Source organism: Sabethes cyaneus, chromosome 2, assembly GCF_943734655.1.
Source record: "Sabethes cyaneus chromosome 2, idSabCyanKW18_F2, whole genome shotgun sequence".
In the NCBI taxonomy this organism is placed as follows: domain Eukaryota; kingdom Metazoa; phylum Arthropoda; class Insecta; order Diptera; family Culicidae; genus Sabethes; species Sabethes cyaneus.
In genome coordinates this window covers 145,143,162-145,167,025 of record NC_071354.1, presented here as the reverse complement: position 1 = coordinate 145,167,025, position 23,864 = coordinate 145,143,162, and the positions used below count along the sequence as shown (strand labels likewise).

Below are 23,864 nucleotides of genomic sequence, written 5' to 3'. Positions count from 1 at the left end.
TTGGCGATCATGAGCACCTTCTTTCTCTATAAAGATGCAGGGATGCAGATATCCACTCCGATCACTACCTAGTAATAGTACAAGTGCGCTTAAAACTCTACGGCGAACCCAGTATTCAGAAAGTGGCTAAAGCTGGACAGATACGTTGGGCAGGACATGTTGCTAGAATGCCGGACAATTATTCTGCAAAAATAGTTTTTGCATCAAATTCGGTTGGAACAGTGAGCGAGCACTGTGTGCCCGCGAAGCTGGAGGCCAGTTGCCATGAACCGAATCAGATGGAGGAATTACCACAGAGACACAAATAAACTGATTTTGAAATTTACAGAATCAATGACGACTCATTTCTCCTTAAACTTTGAGTCAATTAAACAAAGTTCACAATATTGCGCGTAAATCTCGTAAACTAAAAATTATTAAATGTTTTCAAATATATTCATAAACAAAGATAACCAAAGTATGGCAGCTCTGCCTTTAATAAATATCATTCAACACATTCACAACCATGATATCATCAAATTTGTTGTACAACGACCATAGACTGTTGCTTTCTTTCGTGACTGAAGCATAGTAAGTCGAAACGTCCGCTGAAAACATTTTAGTTCTTATATTCCACCGGAAAAGTAAACAAGAATAACATGTAGAATTTCTCGGTGACAAACCCCAACAATTGGCTTGCATGTTCCTTAACATAAGGGAATTAGCACTAAAGGGTTAACAAGAAGGTAGTCATTAAAAAGTGAGACGCTCAAAAATGTAAAAAAGGCTTTCTGTCGATTTATAGGGCGATTTATAGAGAGTAGACATATTCAAATGGAAAAAAGGGTTTTATTTCTTGCATTATGAAAGTTTTTGTTACAAAAACAGATGTACAAATGACTGAGTAATAAATGGGCCCCGAATGAAATCGGCCACTCAGCTAGTCTATACCTATAAAAAAGGATTTCTGTCTGTCTGTCCGTATGTTCCTTATAGAATCGAAAACTACTGAACCGATCGGCGTGAAAATTTGCATGTAGAGGTTTTTGGGGCTAGATAAGGTTCTCTCGATGGCAAAATACCCCTCGCCTCACTAAGAGAGGGGGCTCCCATTCAAATCTATGCCTATAAGAATGGATTTCTGTCTGCTCTATGTTCTATGTACTACTGAACCGATCGGAGTGAAAATTTGCATATAGGGGTTTTTGGGACCAGGGAAGGTTCTTATGATGGTTAGAGACCCCTCCCCCCACTAAGAGGGGCGGCTCCCATACGAATGAAACACAAATTTCTGCATAACGCGAGAACTAATCAAGCAAATGGAACAAAATTTTAAAGGTGGGTGTTTTTGGAGACAAGAATTTTTTCTATGGTGAATGAAGACCCCTCACCACTTTAGGAGGGGGGGGGCTCCCTTACAAATGAAATACAAATTTCCTCATAACTCCAGAACTAATCAAGCAAATGGAACCAAATTTAGTATTTGGGTGTTTTTGTTGGCAATTTTTTTTCTATGGTGAATTGAGACCCCTACCCTCTTTCGGAGGGGGGCTCCTATACAAATGAGATACAAATTTCCTCATAACTCGAGAACTAATTAATCAAATGGAACCATATTTGGCATGTGGATGTTTTTGGAGGCATGAATTTTTTCTATGGTGAATTGAGACACCTCCCCTCTTTAGGATGGGAATTATGACCCCTCTCCCTTTTAATAGGAGGGGGCTTCCATATACCCCTATCCATATCCAACCGCGAGTGTTGCGGCGACCTGCCGTCGGAAGCGCCGGCCGCTGCGGGGGCAGCCCCCCGTAGAAATCACCTCTATCTAGGTTTATTTATTTTTCTAGATCTACTGACCTCTATTACTTTCCTCCAGTTGGGTCACCCCTGCGAAATGGTACTTTCTACGTAAAGATTTTCCGTGAAATGGTACATCCCGCGTAAGGTTTTTCGCGAAATGGTATTCTGCGAAACTCTTAAGTTTAATTTGTGGCAATACGAAGTTTGTCGGGTCAGCTAGTTTTATATAAATGACGAGTAAATTAAGCAGCAGTGTGAGTGGTGGTCTCAAAAATCGCTAAATAGATTCATACAAGATCAATTACCCTATAAACGGTAAGCAAGCAATGGCGCAGACGCACTACTTGTAGAGATTTCTATCATACACTTGGTGAAAGTAGGAAGACTACGGTGGGCCGGTCACTTCGCAAGGATGCTAGATTGTGCAGCGAAATTTGTTCTCTTCAAGAACCCTACCAGCACTAGGAATAGAGTGGTCCAGTTTGCTTAATGACTTGATCAGGTTGAAGCTGACTTGCGAGTGTCGAGACGCTCAACGAATTAGCGACGGGTAGCCTAGGACCGAGTGCAATGGAGAGTGTGGAGACGACAACTACGACCCACTCCGGCTCTAAGCTGCTGGAGGACGAGAATGAACGTAAATCTGATAGCTGCAATTTCTTTCAAGGACCAATGAAACTTATTTCTCCTTTGTGGTATGGATTGAGATTTTACATACTTTATTCGTTTTATTTTTCTTTTTAATCAACATTAGGTGTGACGAATCGTTATCTAATTCGATCGTTTACCATAACTGGTTTTTATTTAGTTGTTACTGTAACTGGGTTGTTTTGTGTATTTCGAACATCTACATGAATTTTAGTTTCTAGATAAATTTTGTTGTTTTCAATACATTTAGTATAATTTTGTATATTACTAAATGATATTTCAATGAATATTATACAGAAAATATACAAAGCAAATTTACAGATCATATTCAAACCTTTGATCATTCGCGTCTGTTATGTTTTCTGTTTAATTTTATGCAATAGCAAAAATTTTAACAGAACGACCTAACAAGTTGCATTCAGCAGAATTGCAAATGAGTGTGATTTCTGAATTAAATACCTAAATACCTTCAACATATGCTAAAATGATATTCTTCGGATACATAAGAATTTGCTTTCAGTTTCCGCACTTTCGAGTAGAGCATTCTCGTATCTCAATTTCGCTGTTTCTACGTGCTGTGAGTGCCGACTTGGTAGGAACTATAATATCTGCTTGTTTAAGTAATCTACTTCTAGCCTACCGAGAAGAAAACTGATGGAAGGGAAGTTTTGTCTTCATTAGAGTATTTAAATTCTTGCGAATGCTTCGTAAGCTAACATACCTAGATACAACTGACTTCTGTTGACATTACTCCTGTATTATACAGTCCATCTTGTGTAACTGAAAACATCAAAAATTTACAATGGTTATCTAATGTTAAGATAATGCGGGTTCTGAAAAAAATATGCACGATCTATGGAAATATTCACACAATTTTGTAAAGAAGCTGGTTACAACAGATGTAGTGGATATTCATTCTTTTATTCTTTTACATTGTCTGGTATAGAAAATTCATGTCAGTACATTGATGGATTTCGTTACTTTTCGTACTATTTTCCCCACCCATATAGCTACTGTGAAATCAAGAAAGTTATTTCGGTACCTACTTCATCGAAGTCTCTGAGATGACGATTGGATGTTATATGATTATGAGCTCGTTGAGTAACGCTAAAAAGTCACTTTACTTGAAGTTTACACAGAAATAACTCTCCGTTTTCTTACATCTTAACAATTTTTCCCTCTCAGTACAACACCTACTTCTAAGTATTCGGTCGTAAGGTTTAAGGTAAATGTGATTATAAGGACTCTAAATCCTTGATGCAGTATTGGCTGATATCCAACATTAATATCTTGCAACTGAATAAATATCAAACCTAGGTTTATCGTACAACTCATCGTATTGCTGAATAATTATCGTTCACCTAAACAACCATAAAACAACCAAACAATGCTTAGTTTATGATTATAAAATCGAATGAAATGACTAGCGGCTTTTCTCCTAACTTTACAGTGTCATACATTTATCATATAGGACACTAGTATAAGGGTTTCCATATTCTTAATGGCAGCCCTCGTGTATCTTTTCACATTTTTTCAGCTACATAGGTACTTAAGACTTAACACAGCGGTGTATACACTCGATCAAACAAATCAGTGCAAATCACATTAAAGTCATTTTTCATGGCTTATTGACCTTTATTCGACGTATATCCGAATTCAATTGAGATCTATGGTCGATCCTCTCTGCAAGTGATTTTCTACACCAACACACATGATGCATACGATTGAAGACAGAAAAATGAAGCATGAAATACAAAAATTCTAAAACCTTCATATCTAACTGGGAAGCTAATACTCTGGGGAATTTATTCACATTCTACATTCTTCATTTGGCTAGGACCTCCTACTCGAATAACCGATTTTGCTATTCACTTTAAAGCCACTAAAGCTGGGCTCTTCCATTTCTAACCGGTATATAATAAATTAAACAGTTGTCAGAACCGCTCTATGCAAAATAAATTGAATACAGTAAAAATCTAGTGATCAGTCGACTATCATTGCGAAAAATAACAACTTATATGCCTAAACAAATACCTCATACCTATTTAAATGCTTGATGCGCATGTAAAGCTTTCTAAGATCCTTCACCAGCGAGTACCGCTGACTTTCGCTTTGGCAACAGTACTGATATTGCTGGCGTTGGCTGAGACTACGATTGAACTGACGACTGAGTATATTACTGTTCATCATCAGGCTGCCGAGTAATCAGATATTATCGTCAAAGTTGGCGAAATTCTTATCCCACCCGGAATGCCCGTCTGTAGATTCGTCAACTGGACCCGCTCCTACTGAGCCCTCGAATGGATCCTTACTACTAGTCGTACCAGATGCAAAGAAATCATCATCTTCAAAAGGATCGTCAACCTTTTTCGCAAAAATGTTAACACTGTCTGATTTCCGAATATTATCGTGTTGTGTATGTGTTTGCTGTTGGCTCGATGTTTTCAAAATTTTCTTGTTGCCGTTTGTGCCTGTTACCGGAGCGTGCATATCCGGTGTCCACTGATCTTCTAGTTCATTATCGGAACGGCCAGCAAAATCATCTTCAAACATATGCGAAGCGGCTGTACTTGTTTCCGAACTAAACTTAGATACAGTAACGTTCTCATTAAATCGCAGCTTCGAAGCAGCTTGAGAACTAGCAGGCCCTCTTGCGGATGCTGCAAAATCTGCTTCGAAGCCTGTATATCCTTGAGGCGGATGTCTTTGATAGTGACGACCAGGGTCTTTCTCCGAAAAATCGTTGGAAAAACGGAATGCTTTGCTACTATGATGGGGCGCTTGTATCGTTGCAATGGGCGGTGCAGGCGGAGAGTTAAAATCGCTCTCGAAACCATCACCTCCTTCAAAATTCGACTGATGTGTATCACTTAGCTCATCAAACTCGAACTCCATTCGTACATGCTTTGCACTTTTCGGTGGTGTTGCCGATTCGAAGTTTCCCGAACCAAACTTGCCAGTAAAACGTTCTTTTTCTTCCCCCTCAAAATATAAATCACGACTGTTGCTCTTTTTCATACGACGTATAGCTTCTTCTTCGTATTCGTAGCGTGCCATTTTTTTAGCCTCTTGTGCAATCAGTGTGTCATTAAGCGTTCTTGCCTCTGACCGCGGAGTTGTTTGTTTGTAATGGCCTGGGGGTTGCCGTCTTCCATAATACGAAGGACTGTCATCTATATTTCCACTCATTGTTTTACTGTTGCTCATATCTTCTTCATCGTCATTATCATAAACTCCAGCTCCACCGGTAGCTACTCTATCCGCTTCAAATTCGAAATAATCTTCCTTGGTTCTTGGTGGATAGCGCATCGTAGCATAGCCCGGTCGTATGTCCGGTTCTTTAGATCGAGTTCTTCCTTTCTTCCGGAATCGACGATCCCGTTCGCCATCAGACCCGGCAAGCGATGTATTAAGCATCATTCTTCTGCTTTCATTATACCGTCTTTCCTGTTCAGTCGCACTAGATGGTCGCTTCCACCCCGGTTTACTGCTCATTGCTGCTCCCCAAATATCATCATCTGGCTGTTGCTTACCGCGAATGTTTTGACTAGAGCGGTGTATATTGCCTGATTCACCACGTCTACTGCCAATAAGGTCACCCTCTGAATCCAAATCTGGTTCATCCAACCTTGCGCTACCGGCGTTTCTCATTCCCCGCCGCAATGGCCGTGGTTTATCTAATGACAAGTAACGTTCCCGCTCGCGATAATCTCCTCGACTATCTAAACTGCCGTAAATGTCACCGCTTCCGAAACTTCTCCTTTCGTAAGAATCGTTACTATCGCGATCGAAACTTTTTCTGTCTCTTTCATAGAAGTAATCCCTAGCTACCCTAGAATCTCGAGGTCCTCGCTCGTAAATATCTTCGTAATCAACCCTACCTTTCATAATTCGTTGGTCGTATCCTTCGTCGTAAGGATCATAATCATAATTTGGTCTACCTCTCTCTCTGTAATACTTTCTTTTGTCATAGTTCTTGTAATCTCTTCTATCGTATTGTGGCATAGCCTTCGGTTCCCGCTTTTCATATGGTGGTCCGTAGGTGCTTCGCTCATAAGCATTTCTATCGAAGGACCTAGCTCGATCAGGTCTTTCCTCATCTTCCGGGGGAGACCAATTGGGATGTTCGTAAGACCAGTGCTCGTCTTCAAAATTCTCACGACTTCTTGAGTTCATCTGCCCTTTCATACGACGTCGTCGGTCACTGCGTTCTTTTTTCTCATCTTCGTAATCTTCATCGTTCGAATTGATACGCTTCGAGGGAATTCTGGGATGATGGTAACGTTCACCGGCGGTTGGTGGATGGTGGCACGGCGGACGCTTTCTGAAATCAGGACCATCCTCATCCCATGGAGAAACGTCACGGGATGATGACGAAGTGTGCCCTTTGTTCGGCCAACGGCGTCCATAGTCCCGCTCAGGTTTCCACTCCTCTTTAGGATCTGACGAACAAGGCGATTCCGGCCCGTTTTTCTCTGTTCATCGAAGGATTAAATTGAAAATTTCATCGTTTTAAACATAAGCGAGAACTCGGTTTGCCTACCTTTTGATTGGCGAACAATGTCGGGCTTCTTCTGCGAAGGAGGTGGCTCTGGTTGATCAAATACTGCCCATGATTCGGCTGCATTAATAGGCGAAAGTTTGGACGCTCTACAATCTAAAAATAGATATTTATTCATATACAAAGTTTGCGATTATATCTCGGAGATGAGGTTCGTTTGTGTGTTATCAAACTAAAGATATATGGGTAAAATGAGACAGTTTCTGTAAAATAGTTTGTTATACCTTGATTTCTCTCTGCTTCTGGAGAAGATTCCCCACCGTCACCGCTAAGCGATCCGGATGACCGTTTCTGTAGGGGATCAGTTTTCATTTTCATTTCGACATTCGTATCAATAATGGTCCCCCCAACTGAAGGTTTTCTTTGTGGAGAACTCCTAGCAGGACTTTTAGCTAACGGGGACTTCGACAATGGGATTGGCGAAGTGCTCATATCGTTGAGAGTCGTCTTCGCCAAATTTTCCACCGACATATTTTTCTGTTGACGACTAGCTTCGACGCCAGCAGCGTCTATTGGAGATTTTGACATCATTGGCCGACTAGGAGATGTTGATGTGCTTTGTAGTTGCGGTGAAATTACCGTAAGGCCTCCAATAGTTTGCTGAACCGGAGATAACTGTCCGGTGCTATGAAGGGATAAATTCGATACTGCTTTTTGCATAAAAACATCGATTTCCAAGTCCTCTTTCGGTGTGTTTCGAAAGCTTTGCGTTCCTGACGGTTCTAGACCTGACAGTGTTGGCTGAGTATGTTGCAAGTGAAATTCGTCATTAACATCTGCATCGGAAATGTTGATTTCGGGAGAATTGATCTCGCGCTGTGGCATGTCATCGAAATTCGCTTCAAATTTGTGTTCGTCTTCGGTATCTCGATCTTCGAACGACGAAGATTCCATGCGAGCTATCGGAGCGGCAGATGTAGGATGATGCGGCTGGAGTGGCTTCTCGAAAAGGTCTTCCACCAATATAATGTCCCTCAAGGCGGCATATCGATCTTTGGCATGTGCAATCACTTCAGTTATCTTGGTGTCGATTTTGGTCATAGGCATTGACGAAGGGCTACTTGTCGTAAAAATTTGTGAAGGGGACCCAGCAATCCTTTCTGCAGTTATGTTAGGTGACAAACGGGTCATTTCATTAGCCACTTCCTTTTCGAAATCTAATGAAGTCAGTTCAGGTCCTGATTTTTCTTGATCATTCGTAGGTGACTCCTGAGTTGGACAAATTTCCTTTTCAATTATTTCTCGGAATACCGCATATTTGTCAACAACAGGACCGCTGAATATTGGTTGTGTACTAATATGCACTGGCTGTAAGTTCATATTATCAAAATTCGCTACGAATGAATTTTCCTCCCCGAAATCATCATCGAACTTCGCCACAAACGTAGCATCACTACGTTCATCGAAGTTGACCTTAAATACGGGCGAATCGTTAGTTTCAACATCTTGATTCCATGATGTGGCCGATGATGGTGAATTTTTAGTATTTTCTATAAATTCAGCAAGATACGAAGTCAGTTCCACTAGTGTCATAGTGCTTAGCTTGGTCACGGGAACGTTTAGCTTTATAGCCAGTTCATCGATGCCTAGTGTTAATAATTGACTGAGGGTAATATCTGGTAATAGCGAGTCCTTATCTCTATAGGTAGGAGACTTAGACTGAGCTGGAGGAGTTGGCTCATCGAGATTTCGTGGATCGGTCTCAGATTTGCGGGCTGCGCGTGTTTTTGAAGTTTCTTTTCGTTGCGGTGGAGGTAACAACGTTGGAATTTCCGATTTCGTTGAAATCGGTTGTAGATAATCATCTTCTTCGTTCAACTTCTTGAATGGACGGCCTGGTGAAGAACCGTCACTCCTATTCACTTTTCTTGAGGGCAAGGGCAAGGGGGGAGCGTTGTCATTGGCAGATTGGTTTCGTAGTTCGAACTTCGCTCCGACAAAATCGTAGCGTTCTTTGCTTGAACTGTCCGAACCTAGTGAAGATCCGGCGGTAATTGATGGTCCTATTCGAGGAGTGGGCCGTATCACAATGTCAGCGAACTGCTTCTTAGGAGGAAGCGGAGGTGGTTCAATATGCGATCCTGAATCAGGGCGTGGAGGAGGCTCTGGCGCAGCTTCATTTTCACTCAAAGAATCACTTTCTTGTAAACGTCTCATATTTATGCTGTTCGAATCTCTTTTCGAAAACTTTTGTCCAAAAAGATTGGGTTTCATTTTTTTGGAGCTATTACTAATACTGGATATCACATCAACCGTATTCTGCTTGAACACGTTTGGACGATTTCGCGCTGTACTTGAGATTCCAGGAGACGTAGAATCGGAATTCTGTCGCTCCAGACGTTTTTGACTGATATAGCTTGCCCAACTTTCCGGCGGAAGTGTAACTTGAAGAGGCCCATTGTAAGCTACCGGACTATCATCCAATCTGCTTTCATCAGATTTGATGGTTGGCTTGGTAGAACCTTCCTCTGCACCTTTAATCTCCGCTTGTCTGGGAGAAGATGTACGAGAAAAGTGCATATCAAATGGATCTATATGAAGTTTGGAGAAATCGTCGTCCTCCAAGAATGGGTCCACGGTTCTATTGGCAAATGGATCGAGAAACTCCGTTTCCAACGGTTCTTTTACCTTGCTTTCAAGCGAAGATCTGTAAATCTCTCCACTGCCTGAGGGTGGCAAATTTGTGCGAGATGGGAGTGTTTGGGGCGAATGCCGTTGTTGGTCTTGAGAGGAAAAGTTTGCGTTGAATGTGCTATCCACACCAGACAAATCCTTAAGCACTTTTTTCGGGGGATTTTTCAACTCTTGGAAAAAATATTTCTTGTCAATATACGGTTTGATTTTACCCGTCCCAAGGGGGTCCAGGTCGGTGAAAACATCGGTATAAGAAGATGGCTGGGGAGCACTCGATGCTGACTATTGGGATAAACGTATGATAAGTTCGTGTGATTTTACTGAACGATTCTAAATTCATTACCTTGAAGCCTTCATCCAGATCTTTAAGGTTTAGTTCATCCGAGTATTTGACAGGATCGGGGTCAAAACGAGATGTATTAGGTGGTGAATTTAGCCAATCGTCGTTCTGAATTGAGTTACTCGTGGATAACGTAGGACCCGGCGTTGAACTGGTCGGAGGCGGCAAAATCATAGTTGTTTGTCCAGCTGGCGTTGACGGTGCGGGAGGAATCGGTGGAGATGAAGATGAAGCTGCTGGGACAGATTCCGTGACAGGTAGGTTTTCTGTCGATCTATGTGATAGTTTTTGATGACGTTTACTTGACTCCGGAGGTGGTAAAAGGTTATACGCCTATCATGTGAACAAAAAAATAACAATCAGAGAAAATTTTCAGATATTTTTTCATGAGGAAATTACCGGCGGAATGTTAGTAAAAGAATCTCCGAAGGGATCATCATCAATAACGCTTTTTGTAGGGATTTCACTGGGTGTTATCCTTTCCATCTGCGTGATTCCTCGCTGGATAGAACTTAGTTCTTGTTCTAGATCTACAAGATCGGCAACGGATTCTGGAGATTTCTCACTTTTTACGTTCGTTTTTGCTAGATTGCTGCTACCCAGTCCTGAACTAGTTTGTGAGCCAGTTGCGCCGTCACTTGACATATTTTTGCTGTAACCATCGGCATTAGAACTCTTAACAGACATGGCAACGGCTTGGTGTTCGTGAGCCGTGATTTTGCTCTGAATATGCTGTCGAGCTAGTTCAATTTCTTTTTTCTTCAGCTCAAACACGACCTGAAATAAATCGCGCATAGCCAAAACCACCTGACTGGCAGCTTTATCCGTTTTAATTCCGAAAAATCGATGTCCACTATCGGGCGATCCAAAAATATAGCCAAATGCACGCGAATCCGTCATGTCTTGCGCGATAAACGATATCTTATGCACTGGATGATGGTAGAGAGAATCCTGGAAAAGTTGTATTTATTAAAATTTTACTTTACGTTTTCCGTTTCTTATAATATAGTAAAACGATCAAACTAACTTTTAAAGAAAAATACTTTCAGAACGGAATGTTTCGATACTCCAATACTCGATACTCGGAACTCTTGAATTTTTTTAGTTCGTAATACTACCTGTTATACTTAAAAACTGCATAGAACACCCAGCGGGTGAAAAAAATCTGTCTCATTTCGTTATTTCATAAATACATACCCCTGTTTTTTCATCTCTCAACCGCAATCCATCAATAGTAACGTGTATCGTGATTCTTTGCTTGTGCTCTCCAGCAGCTCTAATTGCCATTTTGAGATCCTATAATGATAATAAACATGTGTCACAGACATTTAAACCAATTTGCTTAGCTTTGTTTTAGTGGAGTTCATAAGGTAATTGCATTGTATCAAATTCGTCATTTTGAAAAGACCGCGTAACATTTGAACGAAAAATATAACTGTAGAATCCAATCAATATATACATTTTTTTCATTGCAGTACAGTATCATCAATGCATTTTAAATCGTTTTCATTTCAAAACATATGCTGATCGATTATGTACCACCTACGTTGCTACACACTGATGGTTCATGACCATATTATCCAGATTTCTAATAATAAGGCAAATTGCATTTCAATTAGAAAAGTGTATGATAACGATTTCAAATTCCGTACTCAAGGTACCTAGCGAGCATACATAGAAGGCCCTTTGCTCTTTCACTTCTGTCCATCCTGATCATTGATGCGTAAAACTACGTTTGTTCAATGACTTCAGTTGCAATAAAAAGATTAAAGTGCTTTATTTACTATTTGTTTCTTGCGCGGAATAATTTGCCATCTGATTTATTATGACCGTCCTGCTCACTCTGCTGTTAATATAGATTTAAATTGAATCAATTTCGCTCGACCACTACTCTCGGTGTAGTTCGTCAGAGCTAGTGTCCGTATTGTATGGGTATACTCTTGAAATGAATCCGCAGCTAAAAATAGTCCTACCTGCAATGCTTCCTGACACATACGATCTCCTCTGGCCTCGCCGACCTCCAGGATGCCAATCAGTTTGGCCTTGAAGCTCACTCCATCGCCAAAGAACCGTCCCGGTTCGTTTCGATCTGAGAAACAAAAATGCGAAACAGAACGATTAATCCAGTGGGCCAGATTATGACACTTCGCTGTTCATTACAAAAAAGTAATATCGTACTTCGCTTCAATCCACGATCCTCAGATGAGTTTCTCAACATTGTGATGCTCTTGTTCTCACTCGATAGCTGAATGAATTAAAATCTTTGTGCGACTATAGCTTTTTAATTTGCGTATTCTTTGCTCAATCCAGCTTAAAGGGTGCAAAATCTACTTCCACAGTAGACCTTATTCCGCTTGGTACAATATTATATTTTATTCACACTGGTTCGATATTCACATATATTCGATACAAACAAACAAATATCAATTTCGATGGAGTCGTACTCTTGGATCTCGTTTAATCGAAATAAATATTTTAGAATTTGACATCATCTTGCTAAACTTCTATGTCCATTTATAATATTTTTTATGATGTGCTCTTATAATCCATCTAAGCGGATGGACTATGGCGATGATTATTCTCATGATACTCTCAATATATAGAACGCGTTTAAAAATTAAATGAAAACTCTCCTTGTCATGTTCATTGTCCCAGCGAACGAGACAGTGATTGAACGCATTATTGAACACAAACAAAACATGCAGCACTAGATCAATACCGGCCACAGAAAAAAAAAGATTCGTTCAAACGATTTGCTCAAATTATAGTTTAAACACTGTCATACTTTTCAAATTGATTCAATCACATCCTCAGAAAAAAAATAACCTTGCGGTTTGACTGGATTGCACACTCATTCTTTTTAGTTCTTTTCAAGTCACAGCAGTCTGACGTTTGATTCTCGAATGGCGATGTGAATCAAAGTTGAACCTTATTAGATACAACCGCTACAACAGTATTCTGAATGAATGAAGCATACTTTTCTTGGTTCATTCAGTAAAACCCATACACAAGCCAACGGATAATAGCAGCCGGAACTGTGTGGGTGTTTCCTTTATGTGCGTTTTTCATGGATAAGTACCGTATCGTCAAGATTTATGTATTGTTCTCTGTCAAGCTAAGCAGTGTTGGGTATAGGGATTTGTTTAAGGATTTTAGCAACATGGACAAAACAAGTGATAGATAGTTGCAATTGATGATGCTAAGAATCTTGCTAACGTTTGTCTTGGACAAAAAAAACTGGTATTGTTCAATTTTTGATGTTCAACATAGAAATTAACTTCTTGATCCAATGCTTTGTGGGTATGTAAAAATAATTTGAAAACGCTTGAAGTTAAACTTATTTGGAGATTACACCATCCAATTAAATGGTTTTTATATACAATGGTCAGACTACTGCAAAATTGTAAATTATACCCCCTCCCCATCTCTATTAAATAATTTTAGAATCGGGGAAACGTCACAGGGAACGTTAGTTTTGTTTACTGGTAACTGTACTGAATGATTTCAATCATCAATAACTTATTTATCATTGCATAGAGCTTAACCATCCATGTCTCATTTGCTGGTAAAAATACTGCTTTTGAATTTTCATATCTCAATATCTTCGTAACATCGTTTCTTTTACTTCGATTCTGAACAAGTTGACGTCCTGGTAGTAAATATTGCTATAACAGTGTACAACAACCGCTTATCTTCTGTCGTGTCCAAATACCTTTTAACGACACTGTTAGGTTCGGGTACAAAACGCGATCGATTAAATGAGTTACCATCGGGTTAATCATTATGTAACGATATTAATAAAGTTATCTCTTGTTACACTTCGAAGGATACAGACGTATTTTAGTTACCTTTATCACCAACCCTATGTGTGATACACATTAGTGGCGACGAGAATTTTAAGAACCCGCGAAGTGAAGATTAAGTCAAGTTTTTTTTAATAGTGGTTTAAATTTTGTTTTAAAGTGTGCTATTTCGCTAAGCCGATTGGTTTGCTAAGGATTGAAACTGTAAATCGTTGGACACGTGTGTTTCTGATCGGTTTCTGAGCCGCTGCAGGATACCCTTTGAGCGCGCTAGTTCAAACACGAAGAACGTAGGAAAAATTGTAAGTCGGATAAAACTTTCCTTATCTTGGTGGCAAAAGAAAGCATATGGAAACCATATCAAATTAATACAGATAATATATTGAATATAGATTGAAAGCCATCACGTTTTACATATCGGCATTATCAATCTATTGTCTGCTATTATAATAGGATTCATCATCAACTTTTGTACAGTGAAAGCTACCATTTGTGAGAAGTGAGTGGCTTGACTTAACCAAATCTCTATAATCTGTCTTTGAGTACCGGTTACAATAGTTACAATAAGTCGATTCGAGCAATTTGCATCGACGACCGTTGTCTGGTTAAGTGCGTCATCACTTTGTTGAATAGAACAATCAATACTGGTTGCTAACTCACTTTCGTTTGCTCATATCAGGACTCGTTTTGGAAAAAATAGTTAATACTAAACAGTATGACTACTTTCATTGGATCGGTTGAACCGTACGTGCCAGGAACGTCTTTCAGCGATTACGCAGAGCGTTTACAGTATGTATTCAACTATAATAACGTCCCAGTTGCCAATCGCAAATCGCTTTTTATAACGGTTAGTGGTGCAGCTGTATTCGCTGAGTTAAAAAAACTTTATCCGGGAACCAACTTAGATACACTGCAGTACAATGATATTATTCTACGACTAAAAACGAGATTCGATAAAACGGACGGAATGATGATTCGGAAAGCAATGTTCTACGAACGGAGTCAGCGAAAAGATGAAAATGCTGAGGATTTCATCTTGGATGTAAAATTGCTTGCAGAAAACTGTGGTTTTGGCGAACTGAAGGACATGTTAGTTAGAGATCGTTTAGTATTTGGAACGTGTGACAAAAAGTCACGAGACAGGTTAATGGAAGAAGATGAACCCAGTTTGCAAGAAACTGAGCGCGTTTTAATTGCAAGAGAACAATTGGCAAAGAGATCTCTGCTATTGGATCAACCAACTGAAAGAGTTAGTGCAATTGATAGATTAGGAGAACGTAGTCGGCGAGATCAGTTCCAGCATAGATCACGAGAATATAGAGGAGATAAAAGGGACAATTTTCCTGACAGATGGCAACATGACGAATACCCGTATCCACAACGGAATCGTAGTCGTTCATCATCCAGACAGAGTTGGCGGAATGGAAACGTGCTATGCAGTTTTTGTAAGATGCGTGGACATGTACGTAAGAATTGTTTTAAGCTGCAGCGATCACGGCAGTCGGTTCGGTTCTTGGACGATTCTGTGGAATCTCCGTCAACGAGTTCAAACTTTAAGCGTATTGACCGAGCCCAGACAAGTGACTCTGAGGATGATCTGGAATGCATGACGATTACCGCTGGAATTAAGGTAAATGATCCTGTTTTTATTAATGTTTTAATAAATGGCAGAGGTTTTCGTATGGAAGTTGATACAGGCTCAGCAGTTTCCGTAATAAGTGAACCAATTTACAATATGTATTTTAAATATTTGACGCTTTTGAAATGTAATAGAAAATTATCAGTGGTAGATGGTACTAGGTTAAACATATTGGGCTATATATATGTTGAAGTTTCACTTAATAATAAAATAGGAAAAGTAACGCTTATTGTGTTGGAAGGGAAAAGTCTTTTCGCTCCATTAATTGGTCGCGATTGGCTTGATGTCTTTTTTGAGAATTGGCAGTCAAATTTTCAAAATTCGGCTGCAGTAAACAATTTAAAATCAAACAATGAAAAACAAAACACAATTGACGAAATTAAACAAAAATTTGATACTGTTTTTAACAAAGATTTTTCCAAGGCTATTTTGGGGTTTCAAGGTGAACTTATATTAAAGGAAAATCGACCGATTTTCAAAAAAGCCTACACTGTGCCACTTCGTATGAAGAACAAGGTAGTTGCTCATTTAGATTATTTGGAAGATAATGGTATTATAACCCCGATAAAAGCGAGCGAATGGGCCTCCCCTGTAATTGCAGTAGTAAAAAAAGATAACGATATACGATTATGTATTGATTGCAAAGTTTCAATTAATAAGCTTCTTATACAGAATACTTACCCGCTCCCACTAGCTCAAGACATTTTTGCCACACTAGCAGGAAGCAAGATATTTTGTTCGCTAGATTTAGCTGGAGCCTATACTCAATTAGAGCTGTCAGATAGATCTAAAAAGTACATGACAATAAATACGATTAAAGGACTTTACACCTATAATAGGCTGCCGCAAGGTGCTGCGTCGTCTGCAGCTATTTTCCAGCAGGTCATGGACCAAGTACTTCAAGGCATCGATGGAGTGTCTTGCTACTTAGATGACGTACTGGTAGCTGGCTTTAGTTTCGAAGACTGTAAGAAAAAGCTTTACCTGGTATTAAATCGGTTAAAAGAGGCAAATATCAAAGTAAAATTAAATAAATGCCAATTTTTTGTGGAGCAACTACCCTTTTTGGGTCATATTATTAGCAAAGACGGTTTGCTGCCATCGCCAGATAAAATTGATACTATTTCCAAAGCGAAAGCTCCAAAGAACCCCAGTGAATTAAAAGCATTTCTTGGACTAATAAATTTTTATAACAAATTTATTCCGAATCTTTCAACTAGGCTTGCTTGTTTCTACAATCTTCTGAAGAAAGAAGTCCAATTTAATTGGGACGCTACATGCGATGAACAGTTTGAAAAATGCAAACAATATTTATTGCAACCAACAGTGCTTGAATATTTTGATCCCAGTAAAGAAATTATTGTTGTTACTGATGCTTGCGGATACGGGCTGGGGGGTGTGCTGGCACATGAAGTGAATGGTTTAGAAAAACCGATTTCTTTCGCTTCATTCACCTTAACTGACGCACAGCGGAAATATCCCATTTTACATCTCGAGGCCCTGGCAGTAGTTTGTTGTATAAAAAAATTCCATAAGTACCTGTATGGTCAACATTTTGTAATTTATACTGACCACAAACCTCTTCTAGGGATATTTGGTAGAGAAGGAAAGAATTCGATATTCGTAACACGTTTGCAGCGATATATTATGGAATTATCAATTTACAATTATGAAATACGGTATAGGCCTTCGAACCGAATGGGAAATGCAGATTTCTGCTCCCGCTTTCCTCTTTCTCAAACAGTTCCGCAAGATCTTGATAAAGATCAGGTAAATAGTCTAAATTTTTCTAAAGAGATGCCTATGGATTTCAAACTCATTGCGAGTGAAACAGTAAAAGATAATTTTCTTTCAAAAATAATAGGTTTTCTTTCTCACGGATGGCCGAATCACGTGGAACGTAATTTGAGGAATGTTAAAGCACAAGCCCACGAATTTGAACTTTCTGAGGGTTGTTTATTGTTTCGCAATAGAGTAGTTGTGCCAAAATCTCTACAACAAAACACTCTCACGCTTTTACATTCAAATCATGACGGTATCGTTAAAATCAAACAGCTAGCACGCCGAACAGTTTTTTGGTATGGCATAAACGTTGATATAGAACGTTTTGTAAAACACTGCGAAATATGTAACCGTACATTGGTAACACCGAAAAACGCTACAGATTCTTCGTGGATACCTACAAGTCGACCATTCTCTAGGGTGCATGCCGATTTCTTTCATTTTGGGGAAAAGATATTTTTGCTAATAGTAGATAGCTACTCAAAATGGTTGGAACTCAGCTATATGAAATATGGTACTGACTCACAGAAAGTAATAAAACAATTTATTACTGTGTTTGCTCGTTTTGGACTCCCAGATGTGCTTGTAACGGATGGGGGACCACCATTTAATTCTTCTGAATTTGTCAGTTTTATGCAAAGACAAGGAATAAACGTTATGAAAAGTCCACCTTATCATCCTGCGAGCAACGGGCAAGCAGAACGGTGTGTGCGTACTGTTAAGGAAGTGCTAAAGAAGTTTTTGTTGGAATCACAAATGAAGCCTTTAAGTGTTGAAGAGCAGATTGACTATTTCCTCATTAATTATAGAAATGGCTGCCTGACGAAAACAGGAATTTCTCCAGCAGAGCACATTTTGTCGTTTAAACCAAAAATTCTCTTGGATCTTATAAATCCTAAAAACTACTACAAAAATTATCTGGTTTCTAGTCCTACCGATTCAGCGCAAGTATTAAATCCCAAAGTTGATCGCATAGATAAATTTCGAAATTTAACACCCGGCGATAAACTGTGGTACAGAAACCATAGAATTAAAGACGCAGAAAGATGGTTAGAAGCAAAATTTGAGAAGAGGTTATCACTAAATGTTTTTCAAGTATCGGTTAATGGACACATTTTATCCGCTCATCGGGATCAGCTAAGAATACAAGAAAAAGAAAAATCAGTCAACAGAAAAATGGTATATATTAATTTAAAAAGAGGGCGGGAGGATGAAGAAGAACCGAGTCTATTAGAAATTCCAAATGAAACCTCTTCCAACCGTTCTCGTCGGAGAACGGATAATACACAATCTAATAATCTAATTACAGGCATTAGAAGGTCCGAGCGCTTGAGGAAGAAACGACTGCAGAATGGTCCCAGTTCAAATAGATCGTCGACGTATATACCGGCATAATAATGATTTACTAGTTTAGGCATATACCATCGTATTATTTTTAGTATGAAGTACATACTTTCGAATTCTCTAATTGATAATGATTGCTTACCTGTTAGAATTATCATAAAAATGCACGGTAATTTGTATATAATATTAAATATCATTAGCATATACATTTCGAAGGAATTTTAAGGTTTTCGCCTATTGATAATGATTAGGTCTCGAGTTTTTATTTGATAAAAAAAAAAATTTTATAAATTCAGGAAAAAATGAATAAATTTGTCTACAATCAAACAGCTTAAAGGATGGAGGACTGTCGTGTCCAAATACCTTTTAACGACACTGTTAGGTTCGGGTACAAAACGCGATCGATTAAATGAGTTACCATCGGGTTAATCATTATGTAACGATATTAATAAAGTTATCTCTTGTTACACTTCGAAGGATACAGACGTATTTTAGTTACCTTTATCACCAACCCTATGTGTGATACACATTAATCTTCGACTGATTTTCTCCATATGCTACTAGAATTTGATCAAAACTGAAGTCTTGTGTGAACACGTAGATCAGCGGTTCCCAAATGGGGGTTCGCGAACCCCCAGGGGTACGCCAAAACTTTAGTTCGCTTCAGAATAGTATAGGGAAATCCGTCAGGTGGTACGCGAACCGAAAAAAGGTTGGGAACCGCTGACGTAGATGACTGATTGTAACATGTCTTGCAGCGATAAATCACACTTAAAGGATTGGACTGGTTTTATACTAGATGATGATATGGGCATTTTATTTGCTTTATCGCGTCAATTGGGTACTGGTAGTTTTACGTTTTTGCATTCATTACGCCCTGGCAACTTCAAAAGCGTTTTAGAATTAAAACTTGTATGATGCGGTCAGGGTCCGCTGATTGCTGGTCTATATCTGATAGTCCACTAACTAGAAAAATGTAGAGAATATAATAGATGATGTTTTCAAAACATCAATCTTTCGAGTAAATAAATAAGTATAAATTATTCTGCTGTATGTAATTTTTTAATTACCTAGTTAATTGCCCGTTCTTACTTGGGACCCCTTTGTCTCGCAGTCACTTGTTGTTAATTGTGCCTCTTTTGACACATGGAAAATCAGTTCAACATTGCCTTGGAAAGTGCAATACGAAGGGCAAACGTGGAAAGGAATGGAACTATCATCACGAAATCTCACATGCTTCTTGGTTTTGCGGATGACGTCGATATCATCGGAATCAACCGTAGAGCAGTGGAAGAGGCCTTCAGGCCCTTTATAAAGGAAGCTGCGAGATTGGGACTTACCATTAATACCGCCAAAACGAAGTACATGGTTGCTGGTAGAAACGTGGGAGCCCAAGTGGTGTTAGTGCCGAGGTGGAGTTAGATGGGGAACGATATGAAGTAGTGGAGGAATTTATATACCTTGGTACACTCGTGACATGTGACAACGATGTAAGCCGCGAAGTGGCTTTCTACGGATTACGTAGCCAGCTGAAGTCCCGTAGTTTGCAAATTCGCACAAAACTGGCGCTCTACAGAACATTAATCCTCCCGGTGGCCCTTTACGGACACGAATCATGGACGCTAAAGGAAGTTTATCGGCGAGTGCTTGGGGTTTTTGAGCGTAAAATTCTGCGATCTATACTTGGTGGCAAAATGGAAAATGGAGTGTGGCGCAGACGCATGAATCACGAGCTGTACCAAGTAAAGAAATATGCTGATATCAATTCAATTCATTTATTCAACATCAACAGACTACAATTGTCCTAATGATGGTTTCTTATACTATTACTAATCACACAGTCAAACAAATACAAATATACACAGATTTTCTCAAACGTCATTGATAGAGAAAAATACAGAAAAGTTTCGGCGGATAGTTTCACGTGACAGATTAAAATCAAAGTCAGCGGCAACTCTATTGAAGACTCGCTGTACTCCGGTCATAGCACTGTTTTGTCCATAGTTGGTGCGTTGAAATGGTAGTCGCAGCATTGCGTCATTCCGCAGTGCCCTGGAACGTACATTCAGATTCATCGTACCTAAAATGGCAGGACAATCGATTCTTCCCTGCAACATATCAGCAGCAAACAAAGCTTCCTTCACGCCTGAAGTGTCTCCAAATGGATCAACCGGCATCGTCTCTCGTAACTCGGCAACCGAAACGGATCTCGCCAAGGTAGATGACGGAGCGCAAAACGTAAGAAGCGGCGTTGAATCGACTCAATCCTAGCAACTCCGTTTTGGTAATACGGATGCCAGACGATGGAACCGTATTCGAGAGTCGAACGGATGAGTGAGCAGTATAATGCCTTAAGACAATACACGTTGGTGAAGCCTTTAGCGATGCGGAAGACGAATCCTAGAGTTCTGGATGCTTTGTCCACAATGTAGGAAATGTGTCGTCTAAACGATAACTGACTGTCCAAGATAATGCCGAGATCTTTCACTTGGTCGACACGTTGGATTTCAGTACCAACGAGCTTGTAGTTGAAAATCACTGGTTGACGGTAGTGCAATATGCCAGGCTGCGGAGGGCTGGACACGTGGCCAGAATGCCCGACGAAAGAGTAGCCAAAACTATTTTCAGCAGAGAACCAGGAAGAGGCCGTAGACTCCGAGGCAGACCCCGCACCCGGTGGGTGTGTGCTGTCGAAGACGATGCACGCTCAGCTGGTGTTCGTGGGGATTGGAGAACGGCAGCCCAGGACCGACGGTACTGGAGGACCATAATTCGTTCGGCGCAGGATCGGTAACGGACCGTTACCACTAAAGTAAAGTAAAGTAAGTCAGATATAAGATTTTGTTCTCTAAACAGTCTGAGCAGTTGATCACAGTATTACAATTTACCTAACTGCGAGAAAAAAGGTTACTCATATTGTTTGTACTGAAATTCATTCGCTGTACACAGCCAATCATCTGTATCTGTTATATTTCTCAGCGCAATCATGCAATGAACATGATCTGATATGAGGTTTGCCATAATCTGTACAGATCGCGACAAAGTATTTGTCGCCTACAAGTTGTGATGTCAATGAATCTGATCGCGTTTTGTCTAGCATTACTTACTTTACTTAAATGGCTTGCCGTCCTAAGACAAAGCCTGTTGAACAAGGTTTCTCCATATAACTCGGTTGTGGGCCGAGTACTCTCCGTCAGATCTCGCTCCAATTGGTCTAACCATCTTGCTCGCTGCACTCCTGGTCGTCTTGCTCCTACCGGATTCCGGATTGGAGGTGAACACCATCTTTGCAGGGTAGTTGTCCGGCATTCTTGCAACATGCCCTGCACATCGGATCTGTCCAGTTTCAGCCACCTTTTGGATACTGGGTTCCCCATAGAGCTGTGCGAGTTCATGATTCATCCTCCGCCTCCATACTCCGTTCTGCTGTGCCGCCGAAGATCGTTCTTAGCACTCGTCGTTCGAAAATTCCGAGCACTCGGACTCGCAGGTTCTCATCGAGCATTGTCCATGTTTCATGCCCGTATAGGACAACCGGTCTAATAAGACACATTCCAGCGTGTTACGACGGGGACCCGACTTTCATTGACATTTTGCTCCCGCTAGCAAAAAAATACCTCTGTGACTAAGTTATTAAACAAGTTTTAAACTATGTCTGTTAGGTAGGTATAACAAATTAATGCAATGAAATGACGGGACACCATCGCAGAAATACCGCTTTTTACACCATGTTTTAATATGTGTACACTTGTGCTAATTATTAAACCAAAAATGCTGTTCAAATATTACGAACGCGGATTATGCCGCTTGCCATTATGGCTCGTAAGAAGCTGGATAGAGCTTAAGTTTGACAAAACTTTTTGGCACATGCACCATTTTGGCAGTAGACACTTGTGATTTTACATTTCACCATGAATAGACTGACACCTGAACAACGCCTGCAAATTATACAGATTTCTTACGAACACATAAAAATTTTGTTCTGCAATGAATTTTTGGTTAAAGTAAAACGGTGGTAATCGGAGTGAAGAGAATTCTCGTGCCATTATTGGAACCCCTTTGTATCAACGAAAAAGTAACTGTTTGGAGCGCTTTATAGGCCGTTGGTATCATTGATCGGTTATTTATTATCCACAAGATTGCTAAACTAAGTATTACTCTATCTTAAGTATTTACGGCGCACTCCCAGTTCACACTGAGTGCTGCGCAGAGGGCGTTCGTTTAAGAGCATTACTTAGTTCAGCAATCTTATGGATAATAATTGACTCTATAAATGCCCCATACATAATATTTTCGATTTTTGCTTGGCTGAGGTGTTACAGTTAAATAAGCAAAATAGGTGCACTGAGTGCAGGATAGCCCTGATCACTGATATATGCTGATATATGCTCCATTGCTGGGAATTTGGAATTTACCAAATATCATTATATAAAGAAAAATGACAAGAGGTGTGATTGCTAATAACTAGAGGATGTATCTACTCACTGCTCAAAAATTTTGACTTTTTAACTTGCTACTGGAATCCGCAATCATCCTAAAAATATAAAATAGTTAATTCCTAGTGACTATTTTCAAATCATGACGGAAATTTGACGTACGTAATTATCGTGCTAATGTCATTATATCTTCACTCTAAAGTTTTTCGAGGCAGTAATCAATGAAAATTATTACTGTAAATCAATAATAGAATTCTAGAAATGCAACACGGTTTCTTCAAGGGGAAGATGGAAACCACCAAGATGCTATAGCAGATAACACAAAATCGTAATAGAAAGTTCACATTAAATCGTTTTCATGTCAATTTCATATTGGAGTTGTATAATGATTAGAGTATGTCAAATCGAAGTGAACAATAAGTTGTTTTGCAGTCGTGCGTGTCTTCATATACAATTCATGACTGTGAATTATAAAGCAGGATAGACAATTGCAATATTTGATTATATCTATATCATATATTCAGGAGTATTTAGTTGCGTGTTATAAAAACTGCGCAAAATAGAATTACAAATAGTTGTCAAAATTTTCGCACGTATATAGCCTCCACTTTGGTACATATATGCTCTTATATGGCGTGAAATATAACTTTTTCGTTCAGATATGATTTCGTATACCTCAGTTGCAATCGAGATATACAAACCAAATGGTTTACTGGGTATTTATAAACACTTTAGTAGGGAATGCCAATGCCACTCTTTCAGTTGCATAAAAATGAAATTAAACAAGGGCTCCTGAAATGAGCAACCATTTTATCGAAACTCTTATACACCACGATAGCTTTGAGACCAAAATTTATTTGAGAATATAAGAAATTATCGCATGAATAATGTGAAA

The 23,864-nt window shown here is 39.6% G+C and overlaps 1 protein-coding gene across 1 annotated transcript; it reads right to left on the bottom strand.

The window, feature by feature from the left end:
- Window positions 1–2,781: 2,781 nt before the first annotated feature.
- LOC128734154 (protein disabled) lies at window positions 2,782–12,745 on the bottom strand. Its single transcript, XM_053828195.1, has 8 exons — window positions 12,144–12,745; window positions 11,939–12,054; window positions 11,163–11,261; window positions 10,365–10,916; window positions 9,969–10,298; window positions 7,216–9,907; window positions 6,974–7,087; window positions 2,782–6,905 (listed from the first exon to the last, which is right to left on the bottom strand). Exons 1-8 carry the CDS (start codon window positions 12,181–12,183, stop codon window positions 4,636–4,638), a joined length of 6,213 nt encoding a protein of 2,070 aa, XP_053684170.1. The 5' UTR covers window positions 12,184–12,745; the 3' UTR covers window positions 2,782–4,635.
- Between the last annotated feature and the right edge of the window lie 11,119 nt (window positions 12,746–23,864).

What these genes read in the sequence shown, in the direction of transcription:
- LOC128734154 (XM_053828195.1), bottom strand. Translation starts at nt 12,183, where the DNA reads ATGTTGAGAAACTCATCTGAGGATCGTGGATTGAAGCGAA. An exon ending in TGAGAGATGAAAAAACAGGG is followed by an intron (nt 10,917 to 11,162) that starts GTATGTATTTAT and finishes CAACTTTTCCAG; the next exon opens with GATTCTCTCTACCATCATCC. An exon ending in AGAAGCAGAGAGAAATCAAG is followed by an intron (nt 7,088 to 7,215) that starts GTATAACAAACT and finishes ATCTATTTTTAG; the next exon opens with ATTGTAGAGCGTCCAAACTT.